The sequence below is a fragment of the Sphaeramia orbicularis genome, chromosome 3 (assembly GCF_902148855.1).
Source record: "Sphaeramia orbicularis chromosome 3, fSphaOr1.1, whole genome shotgun sequence".
Taxonomy (NCBI): Eukaryota; Metazoa; Chordata; class Actinopteri; order Kurtiformes; family Apogonidae; genus Sphaeramia; species Sphaeramia orbicularis.
In genome coordinates, this window is record NC_043959.1 from 22,439,273 (window position 1) to 22,451,519 (window position 12,247).

General features: G+C 38.2%; 1 protein-coding gene across 1 annotated transcript in view; it reads right to left on the minus strand.

Moving 5' to 3' along the window:
* LOC115414140 (protein kinase C-binding protein NELL1-like) overlaps nucleotides 1-12,247 on the minus strand; it is an 806,279-nt gene that overhangs the window by 446,368 nt on the left and 347,664 nt on the right. The window contains exon 11 of the mRNA XM_030127358.1: nucleotides 11,016-11,115. Coding sequence (XP_029983218.1) covers nucleotides 11,016-11,115 — 100 coding nt within the window. The remainder of the gene's footprint in view (nucleotides 1-11,015; nucleotides 11,116-12,247) is intronic.

Genomic DNA, 12,247 nt, shown 5'->3' on the forward strand with positions numbered 1-12,247 from the left:
TTACTGTTTTGTCGGTGCAGTCTGATGCTTTTTCCATTGGTAATCTATGAAAGGTAATGCACTGATTATTGACTTGATTATACAAAGCCACCTAAAAGGATTTGCACTCGCTCTTTACAAGTGAGTACAAGTAAAACTTCCGAGTGGAGGTGAAGTAGTGATTCACAGAGCTGAGAGTAGAGAGGTTTGGGGATGATTTGGAAATAATGAGCGGCTCAGCGTTTTAGCGTCCGTGGGCGTTTGACAGGGACCAGACACTGTGACTCTAATCCTTAATTGTTACTTCTGACTGTACAAACTCTCCTCTCACCCTCACATCTCTCTCTTTTCCTTCTGCTCTTTGTACTCCTCCTCTTCATCTCCTCTTTTCAACATGATACATCTTAATCGTACCTTTCCTCTCCTATTCATCTTCACTTTCTGGCCTTTTCTAGCTGTGGATTGGCATCACCTTTTCTCTTTTATCCTTTTACCCACCTCTGCTATGAACATGACAGGTCTAATTTCTTTCCTTTGACTCTTTTTCCCAAGATTTTTTGGCTATCTGTATTTCCTTTTTAAAGGTGGGGTCTGAGATGTTTTTTCTGGAGCATTTTTTATTATATTCTTTAAAATCCCCTTCACACCCTGATTACAGCTAATTAATTAAATGCTCTAACACAAAAAATAAAAAAATTAGTCACCTGTGGAACGGACAGGACTGAAAAAACACCATCCAATCATTTTGAGCGCCCACTCGAAATGATTGAACGGTGATATGTCTATCAAACTCAACTGCCATTCACCCCTCCCCCCTTCCCTCCTCTACACCTGCCCCTCTTCGAGCATGAATCGCGCGTTCCAGACGCTTGAAGCACTTGTACAGGAAGTGAAGCCAGAACCTGGCTATATTAGTTATATTACAGGGTGGGGAAGCAAAATTTACAATATTTTGTGGCAGGGATTGAAAGACAGTGTATGACCAATTAGTTTATTGAAAGTCATGAGAATTTATTTGCCACAAGAAAATTGACATAATAGAAAATGTTTTTATTCTATGTGTCCTCCTTCTTTCTCAATAACTGCCTTCACACGCTTCCTGAAACTTGTGCAAGTGTTCCTCAAATATTCGGGTGACAACTTCTCCCATTCTTCTTTAATAGTATCTTCCAGACTTTCTGGTAATAGTTTTGCTCATAGTCATTCTCTTCTTTCCATTATAAACAGTCTTTATGGACACTCCAACTATTTTTGAAATCTCCTTTGGTGTGACGAGTGCATTCAGCAAATCACACACTCTTTGACGTTTGCTTTCCTGATTACTCATATGGGCAAAAGTTTCTGAAAAGGTATGGATAATAGTGTTAGGTATGATTATGACATCAATATATGTTTGGTTTCAAAACAATTGACGTAGTGCCTGCTGAGAAAAAACAACTAAATGTTCATTGTAAATTTTGCTTCCCCACCCTGTAGTTTGGAAAGTTCACTGGCAAACTGTTTTGTCACTAACATAAACCACTAGGAAATGTAACATTAGTCACATAGGTCTGAACTGGGGCTGTTCTGGAAGAGCGGGGGGGGGGGGGGGTTGGAGGAGACTGAAGGAGGTATGCATGGATACACGAGCTGGAGTTGGGGTAGGAGCCCGAGGCGTAAATGACCGAAGCAGGTGACGGAGCCTCAGCTGGTGTCGGAGACAGTTCGGCCAGGCCAGACTGGACCGTAGATGGCGTCAGAGCCCAACCTGGGTACGGAGCAGAGTAGAACCTCAGCTGGCGAACTGTTGCTGTGCAGCGCTCATGAACCCTCGGGAACAAGCATTGTGCGTGCCACTACTCTGGAGGCGTGGCTTCGGAGGGACGTCTGAGGAAAGGGGTTTGGACTTCTGAATTGAGTATTTTCAAAATGTAGCTAGCTCAAACCGTTTTTCTAAGATGTCAGACCCCACCTCTAACTTTGTTCATTTCCCACTTGGAGGTACCTGTGAGGACAGGTGTTGTTTTCTCGTAGGTTATATCAGATAGTGACATTAAAAGGATAATGAGACGTATTTAATAGCAGTAACTCAATTATAACTCTAATTCAGTCAGGAACACTTGCGTCAGAGGGAATCTATTTCATCTGCATAAGTTATACTTGATGGGATGACAATATTCTGCGAGCTCCCTGCATTTCTACGGAAGCCTACGCATCGTCTCGGCTCCCCATAGGGAAAAGAAATTAAATTGATTAAGTCAGTGTCATTTTGTCATGTCACTGTCCAGTTGGGGTTGAGGTGGGTTGCAAAGCAGCTTGCAGAACCGCAGCAACAGCAGCAAGTTACAGTTTGACTGGGATAGACATAAAAGAAGGGCCAGGGATTGTGTTAGGAGAAAGGGCAAAGTGAAAAGACCCACAAAGAGAAACATAAGGAAAAAATGCTGAAATCTACACAGCAGAAAACTGGACATAAACCCTTGTCCTGGTCCACCTTAACCACCTTTTAAATCTCATCTCAAATCCCCTATTTTCACTTCAATTCTTAGACTTCTAGATCTCAGTGCAACAGTTTGAAAGACTTCTCTCATCCATAAATTGCGCATCAATGAGTGAGGATCGAGGACTAAGGAGGAGAAAGTATTAAGTTGCTGAAAACCTGTACCTAAGCTCCTCACATGACTCACATCTCTCAGTCAAAGCAAAGATCTGAAAAGCTTCAACCTGAGATCTAAGAGGAGAACTAGCAAGGATTTTTCTACCCAACAGTGTCACCTGGTCCATGGTGTCAATTATCAACGCCTTGGGTGTTACATGAACCACCTTCTGGTTCCTTGAACGTTGAAAATGGACTATCTAGGGCAGGGGTGTCAAACTCATTTTAGTTCAGAGGCCACATTCAGTCCAATTTGATTTCAAGTGGGCCAGACCAGTAAAATAACAGTGAAAAAAGTAAAATTCTATTATGATCGGGTTTACATCTGTAAAGTTTCTATAAAAATCTGAATAACATGAACAATTTGAATAGTCTTAAGAAAAACAAGTGCAATTTTAACAATATTATGCCTCAGTTTATCAGTTTATCATTTACACATGTGCATTATAATCGCACAAAACATGTAGTAACAGGCAGAATATTGGTAAAATTACATTAACTTAAGACATTTCCATTTGTTCATATTTGTTCAGGTTATTCTTTTTTTTTTTTTTTTTTATAAAAGTATAGTTTGGTCATGTAAACATTTTCATGTAATTTTACTTTTTTACACCAATAAAACAAAGAGAAAATGTGGGGTTGTTATTATTTATAGGTTATTATGATAATATTTTACTGGTCTGACCCTCTTGAAATCTAATTGAACTGTATGTATCTGTACGTGGAACCTGAATGAACCCTTTCATGTATTAATTGTGAGAACCTTAGTCAAGATTTTTTTCTTCAGTGTTTTTATACCTCCTTAAGCGTGAAAAAAACAATGTGATCCAATTTTTTTTTTTTGGTGGAGTAACAAAAATATCCATGCATTTCATTTTTGAAGTAAAGAAACTTGTTTAAAACCCAATATCAGAGAGGGATATGAAAACAATGAAATAAAAACATATTTAATGCTGCTAATCTGATGTCTTCTCACATTTTAACATTCTAATGGTATTAATTCCTCACTTCATCGAGATAATGTGCAAAAAAAATCCTTCTTGTCTAACAAATAATTGATTTACACTCAAACATGTCAGTGCAGATCAGGTTCATCAAGAATAGCAAAGTTACAGTAATGGTATGAATGTCAGGATATGAGATGATGTGCAAGTGTCCACTGTGTTGGCTGATATGGAACTAAAACAACTAAGCCCATTAATATACAAGAGAACAGCTGGAGAAGAACTGTCCATTGGAGTGACTTATGCATGAAAGGGTTAAAATGATTTTGACACCACTGATTGTTAATATCTAAAGTGTAATTTTTGCATTCTACAAATTCATCAATCGGGCCTGATTGGACCCTTTGGCGGGCCAGATTTGGCCCCCGGGACACGTTTGACACCAGCCCTAGTACTAGTCACAGTCTTAGAGCATGCAGTTTGAACCCAAAGTCTGCTTAATTTTATCAATGTGAATGCAAACGTTCCATGCTCGAGTACCGTACCTGAGTCCAATTGAGAAGGTAGTCCTGGGTACGGACTGAGTGGACTCCAGTACTGGTGCGCTGACGTGTGAAAGCAATCTGTGCCAGAGACTGGAAGTGTGCTAATCACCATGAGACCATAGATGGCACTCCTGTTATCTCCTGAAAAAGCCTCAGATCCGTGCGGCACGGGCTCCCCTTATCGACCAAACCAGTCAGTGATATATCAGGGACAACGGTCACCTTAAACAGGCAAACAGATAGACTAGTACTGCCGCCATTGTAGACGTATGAACAGAACAGTCGCTCAGTTGATGACATAAGGGTTTGTCTTCTTCTGACTTCCACGTTTGTTGGATAGCAACTGTTTCGGTCCTGTAACACCCATTCGTACTCAGGCACGGGCCGCAGTACATGCTTGTGAATGCAACAGCTGCGGGAAAGGTGTGAACGTACCCAAGTATGGTACGGACTCAAATATGCTGTGTGAAAACGCCCTTAGCTTAGTCTTGGTTCATTCTGGTTTGGACGTTGACATGGAGTCAGTTCAAGTGGTCTCGACTACAATGGTGTTTGTTCGGATAGAAGAGGGGTTACTGACAGTATCACTTCTGAAGATCATGTTACAATCCATACCCTTCAGTGACCTAATCAGTCCAAATGATGAGTAACCTTTGGATTTATCCACCATTGTGAAGAAAAAACTATATTCTCATAACATGTAACAAAATTGCTCTTTAACCCTTTCATGCATACTGGTCACTACAGTGGACAGCTATTCTACAGCTGTTCTCTTGTATATTCATGGATTTTGTTGTTCTTTTTTTTTTTTTTTTTTTTTAACACATATCTTTATTAAAGTTTTAAGACACGACATGTCTTTTCTGACATGAATTGGTAACATTATGTAGATCTCTCCTGAGCATAAACCACCAGAATCACAAGCCCTCCCCATAGTTTTCCCACAATTTATCAGTAAATACATGTTTATGTGCGTCAAAAATTAAACGTGTGGTGTCCAGCTGAGTGGACATTTTTGCAACTTCATGAAAAATAGGTTCATAAATTTTTTTTCTTATTTTTTTTCAATATTACTTTTTTTATGTATTTTTATTTTTTTTTATTTTTTTAATTCTTTTTATTTTATTTTATTTTATTTATTTATTTAATTATTTATTTTTCAGAAGAAAATTTTCAATCACATTGTTTTTTTCATGACTAAAGAGGAATAAAAACACTCTGGAAAAAAAATTTGATTAAGGTTCTCATAATTCGTGCATGAAAGGGTTAAGATTAACATTGTCTCCTTGAGGAACAAGTTTTAATCATGACTTTGACTGCATAGATCATTTTTGAGTATTATCTCAAAAGACGTGTATAAGTTGGATAAAACCCAGTCACAACAGGTTCTGCTGACAAACGCCATCTGTTCCTGATCAATTTTCTAACAATTAATTAAGATTAAGATTGCAGTGACATCTGCAGGGACATTTGGTCTGAATAAGCATAAGGAGGACATGTCACAAGTTACATACATGTCCTTCACGATCATTCAAGGTTTTGTTCTCAGGTTGGACTGGTGGGGTTAAACCGAACGGAAGCCAATGATTGACTTGAAGAACTTCAGGTAGTGTCCAGTTGTAGCAGACCCCACTGGCCCCGCCCCTCAGCAGATAAACAAAGTGGAAATCCTTCTGAATGGGAGCATTGCCACATTGATCTACCAGAGTAAATGAAACACTGGATTCTGGCAGATGTGTCTGGTTCCCAGGCTACATTAACAGGGATGAGGATAAGGCCTTCAGCTTTCCAGACTTTTGTCCATCAGGCTGAATGATGCAGAATACTTCGGCCAAATCATTAGAGTGCAAATGTCCGATGACAATAATATGTATGTGCAGTACCTTGTGTGCTTATGATAAACCTTAACCCTATAACACCAAATGTATCATATTTGATACATGAGTTTGGAAGCCCTCTACATGACCAATGTGACATTTTTTTTCATGAAAAACCTGATGTATACAATTAGACACATGCAATACACAGACAACCCACCAGGGGGGAGGAGTTCATTCACCAGAGGCCTTTCCAGTGGCACTACAAGACTGTCATTAATGAGGAAGGAGGAAGAACTTTGACAATTTTAAAAGGAATTACCAATGTGTTAGACATGTTTTTGTTTGTTCAGAAATAATATTTGAGAATTTAGACTTGATGTATCAAATATGATACAAAATTGAAACTCATACATGGAAATTGGTATTTGAAAAACTTTTTTTTTTTTTTGCATGTTCAAAAGGACCAATAAAGGCTCCAGTTTCAAAGAACTGGAATTTTCTGTCAATTATTTAATGGTTCAGGCTTTACAGGATTAAAGACCTAAAACTAATTTTGCGGCCACTTCTAAATGTTTTTTTTTTTCCTCCTACATTTATCCTTTAATTGATTTATCATCATTTATTGTGTATTATTCACTGCATTTTGTATGTTTCTTTCTGTGACATTCATCCTTTAAGATCAATCCAACAACACATTTTTCCTCCATGATGAATAAGTTTGTTCAGGATTATTAACAGACTTCCCAAAATTAGGCTGGCCAGCATCATAAAAATTCTGGGAAATCTTAGCTACATTTATGTCTTTGACCCTGGTGAAGTTGGGTCAACTGACCAGCTCCATCCAATTTCGGAGAAGTCTCTACTACAGGCATCAACCTGAGCCAGTTCTGGGAAATCTATAATTACTCTATTTGAACCATCATGCAGTTCCACACCCTAGTTCAAATATCTCAAGTATTATCATAACTTGTGCAATAATCAATGCCATTATACTGTTAAAAATGCCATTTACACCTACATTTGTATATAATTTGAAAAAAATATAGTCATGCAGTCAAAAAAAACTATTAAAAATAGAACCAGTTCTATCCCAAAGCTAAAATTTTGTCCACAACATGTTGAAACATTTATGAAGACATGGTAAAAATTTCAAAATTTTCATTAACTGGCCACATGGTAATTTGGGTGCTCAAATAAAGAGTATTTTTGGAAAAATTGAAATCGACCCATTTTATTCATTGCCTCACAGCAACACTTTTCTTTGAAATGTAGTCTTTTTGCAGTATATTGTTGCATCTCAACCATAAAAATCCATGCAAAAAAAAATGAGGTCTCTACATTCATCCATTATGGCACAGTGCAAGTCTGAAGAGAGAGGACATTTTGAAGAATTAGCCTTTTTGCCTGATTTCAAGGCCTCATGGACCAAACATGAAGGCACCTACAATTATTTTGATGCAAAATATGGTCTTTTCAGGAGGATTTCACCCCAGACAGTATGTTTCAGCAGTGTGGTTTGAATACCTAAGGAGATATAGCTCCTCAAAGTTGGCTGAAAAGCAAATTTGCAAAATTACAAAAAAAAAAAAAAATTTTCAAAGGGCTGTATCTCCTAAACTATTACAGATATGACATTAAAATTTTGGATGTGTTTGTTTATCTGGTAGGTGAACAAGTGTGATTCTGAGGGGGTCATGTGGGGCACTTTCTGAAATCTGGTTGATTTGGGATGGAATGACCCTATAGAATAGATCATGCATATTTCACTGCGACTGGCCCAATTCCAGACTGTTCTCTAAGTACTGAATACAACTGAGAAAACTGAATGGCTGGCCAGGCTAATAAAACACCACCATTATTTTAAAAGGTACTAAAAGTATCACAACAATGTTCCTTAAAAGCATCTCAACTTGAAGGGTGAACATGCTGGTAAAGCAACTCTTTCTTCCTGTCAACACTTTTTGTTTTTTACTTTCCTCTACACTATCACTTCTTATCCATCTTTTATACCTTTTTATCATCAGTTTTCAACAAATCTGCTTTCGCTTCCTTCTCTGGAGCTCTTCACTTCCCCTCTCTCTTCTTTCCATCCCTCCACCCTCCTTTTCATGCAACGTTTCTTTATCTGAATATAGTGAATCCAAGCCACACTTGTTTATCATACGTAAGCGAGAGTGCAATTTCCTTCATTCAGAGCCTTCCCTGGGTTCCTTTCATTATGGCTCTATAGCTGACAGCCTCCAACGGTTTGTTTATTCAATGTATTTACTGAATTACCGGTGGCTATTTACCCTGTAGTACTTCCCTGCCAAAGCAACGGGGTTCGGGCAAATTGGCATAGCAGGTGCTGTGTAGCAGACAGACCAATCTGCTCTGATAAGTGTCCCAGCCAAGATGCATTCACACCAGGTGGAAAGACAGATACAGAATTATAACAGAGATGACGCCTGATTCAGCTTCGGCAGACTGCCTGTGCTTATCACTTACAGCACTAGTGGAATGGAGTGTGTGTGGCATTAAAGACCAGATCTACTAAAGGTTTACATGTATTAAAATGTGTGCAAACTCATTGCACATGCAAAAAAAAAAGTACAAACTGATTTACTAACAATGCGCACTAAGGGTTGCGTCTTTCAAAGGTGCAAAATAGAGCGTCTGCATCCAGTTAGTACATTTGACGCAGTGAATATGCAATATGGGGCATTTATATGCAATTTTGCGTGTGCATTTAGAGATTTTGTTGCCTCTAAAAAGACGAGAAACTATCAAGCCAGGTTTCACACCATCCTTGGCCACAAGTTAGAGTCCATAAATACTGAATCTAACATACATTGGATGACACTCCGTTCTAAAAGCAGCCACTGGCGATTTGACGAGATGAGTCAACTCAAGTTCAAAGACGAGTTGAGCTTCTAGTCCTAAAATGGTTTTGTCTCATGGCTAATTTTTTGTCTTAACTGGGTTCAAACACAGCGTAGATGATCAGTACAAGCCATAGAGAACAAAGACAGACCACATTGGTGTTAACATGAAAGTTGTTTTATACCATATGGCAGGGGTGGCCAACCCTGGTCCTGGAGAGCCACTATCCTGCATGTTTCAGATGTATCCTTCTTCCAACACACCTGATTCAAATGATCAGCCTATCATCGAGCTCTGCAGAAGACTGATAACGACTGTCAGGTGTTTTGGAAGAGGGAAACATCTAAAACATGCAGGATAGTGGCTCTCCAGGACCAGGGTTGGCCACCCCTGCCGTATGGGCACCAGTATCTCAGCTGAGACTCATGGAACTGTTAATATGAATGAATGATGAACTTTATTTCAAACATAAGTAGGAACGAAATACAAAAGTGAATGAAAGGCAAAGAGACACCACAAATTTAAACTGAACATTCCAGAATATCGAAAGCAATAAACCAACCAAACAAGAACACAATCACAAAAAAACACTACCTCACTGTGGCTCCTCAACAACGCTTTATGTTCGAGTAGGAAGAAGCCTAGCTTATGTTGTCCTACCCCAATAGACAAATGTACCTTGCAATGTGCCTTACAATTGTTGCCACGAGAGCTAAGACAACTAATTTGTTTGACCATTTCCAGTAGCACCACACAGTTGTTTCATATCACAATATATATTGCAGAGTAAAAAAAAAAAAAAAAAATCGCAATTTCAGTTTCTTCCAGCATCGTGCAGCCCTACAACCAATACCTGACACAGGAAACTGGTAAAATATAAAATAATGGCAGTTAAACTCTTTTGTGATGATTCCCCTCTAGCAGCTGTTTCATTATAGAACAAGAACTCGACTTCTTACACCGGAACTAAAACCCTGTCATTGCTACCATTGCTTGATTCGTACTTGGCTTTGCTAAGAAACTGTCATCTATCTATGTATTCCAATTTCTTCCAGTTTCTTCCTCCAATCAGGAAATAGGTTTATGTTTGTATGTATGGAAAGAAGTGTTTTTCGACCTTGGGGTTGCGACCCTACATGGGGTCACCTGGAATTCAAATGGGGTCGCCTGAAATTTCTAGTAATTGATAAAAAAAAATTACTAATAAAAAATATTTTTTAACGATTCTTTATATGTTTCATTGAATGAAGACTGATGAAGGCTTGAAGCCAAAAGGAGTTGAAATGTTTAATGTCTAGATATGACCATGCCATGGTAATAAAGGCATTTTAATGTTTAAAGAGAGTGCCTTGGAGTTTTCTTCCAGTTTGTTATCTACTTTATGAATCCTTTTTTCCAAAGAGCACCTCCAACAAACTCTCTTTTGGTCCTAGAAGCATTCCTTCCCATGAATTTTTGATACAATTCATTATAATTAAAACGCCACACACTTCTCGTAATAAAAATCTAGTTCAAACAAAACGCAGGATATAATATCTGAGAGGGCATATCTTGATTGACCTGATCATGTGACCACATGTGTTACAACGCTTCAACACAGTCACAGTCAGAAAACCAGACCAAAGAGAATGGAAAGATTTTTTCACCCACCTGGCCCTACTAAGACATTGAAGAGAAACTGAGAAGCAGACACTAAAAAGGTGTATTATTTACATTAAATTGCCTAAATGTCGTCTAAAATTAATGTTTATTTGTAACATAGTATAGAAAATTATTACATGATCAAAAACAAATTAATTTTAGCCAAAAAAAAAAAAAAAAGTCTCAGTTTTGAATGTCTGGGGCCACCAGAGATTTGTGATGTTAAAATAGGGTCACGAGCCTGAAAAGTTTGGAAACCACAAATGTCAAAAACAGCATATTTCAATATCTTGTTTAATCCATAACTCCACCAAACACACCCATCATCATGATCTTTACTTCTGTTTGTGTGTTATGGTGTTGAATAGAAAAGTAACTGTTGCAGAACATTATTAAGTTTTAGCGAAGTTGACCTTTCACTGCTGCATTTTTGAGTCCAAATGAACATTTATATCAAATCCCTCAGGGACAAATGGATAGACAACCTGAACACATAACGCCTCCAGCCACAACTACTGCCAAGGCAGAGACAAAGTAGAAGCAGTGATTTGAGGTGAAACTGAGTCGTATAGTAAATGTAACGACATACCTTTGCAAACATTGCAGCATCTGCCATCTGGTAGAATCTGTTCATTGACAGTGCAGTTGAGCTCTGGACAGGTTTCTGTGACTTTCACCATCAGGCCGTTCTAAAAACGAAAGGAAAAGAAGGAAAAGAGGACATATTAAACACTCACGAATAAACTGAAAACCGTCAACTCTTCGAGATGAAAGATAAGTGAGATACACAGTTTATCTGCAAGGAGGATTTAGAAAGAACCCCGAGATGATGCATTCTGGAGACCTCCTTTTATTTACATTTGTGATTTAAAGTTATGTTTATTTTCTTCTGTCAAATAAATAGGACCATACATCGCTCTGTGTTGACACATGACCACTCAGAGGTCTTTATGATGTATTTTTCTGCCACTGGGAAATAAAGTCATGATGACAAAAACACACTGAGATCGATGTCATAGCAATGTCTAGAGTGAAAAATGAACAGAGAGAAAAACATGAATGGAGGTGAAGGATGGTAGATTCATCAAATCCAGGAGTTTCAGATCCAGGTTTAGGTAATAGAAGTGTTTTGGTTAGGGTTAGGAAAAGATCATGGTTTGGTTGGAATGTGCCTTAACCCTTAAAGACCTGAACTGTTTTTGTGGTGACTGCAAAATGAGTTTTTCCTCTACACTTAACATCTGTATTTTGTATTTTAAGATATTTTTTAAAAATCTAATTTATTGATTGTGTAGATCAGTGTTTCTCAACGGGGGCATTGGGACATCTTCGGGGGGCGTTTGGAATGAGAAAGCTGAGTGGGGGGTGGTCTGGCACACATGGTTCGTAACTGTTGTACATTTCAACATTAGACATCACTGCCCCGCGAATATCCTAATTCTGCTAAGATTCCTTCCGCTCGTTCACCACGGCATGAACACGCTCACAGCATGTTGCATTCCAAGCATCTCGTGTTGTGACTTCATACATCGGCCATAAACAACAACCAATTAAAGGGTTCTGCCTGTCAATCATCACACTATACTTCCGATCCAAATTATTAAATGTTTATATTGATCTATCTATCTATATATTTAATCAAAATAAATTGTGAATAACAATACTTTTTGCCATCAAGTGTACTTAATTTTTTTATGCCTCTGGACATCAAATTTACTTACTTACTTACTACGTACTTTTTAATGCCATTTAAGGCCTTGATTTTCACAAAATCTATTTAATGACTTTTAATGCTTTTTAATGACCCGCAGAAACCCAAAA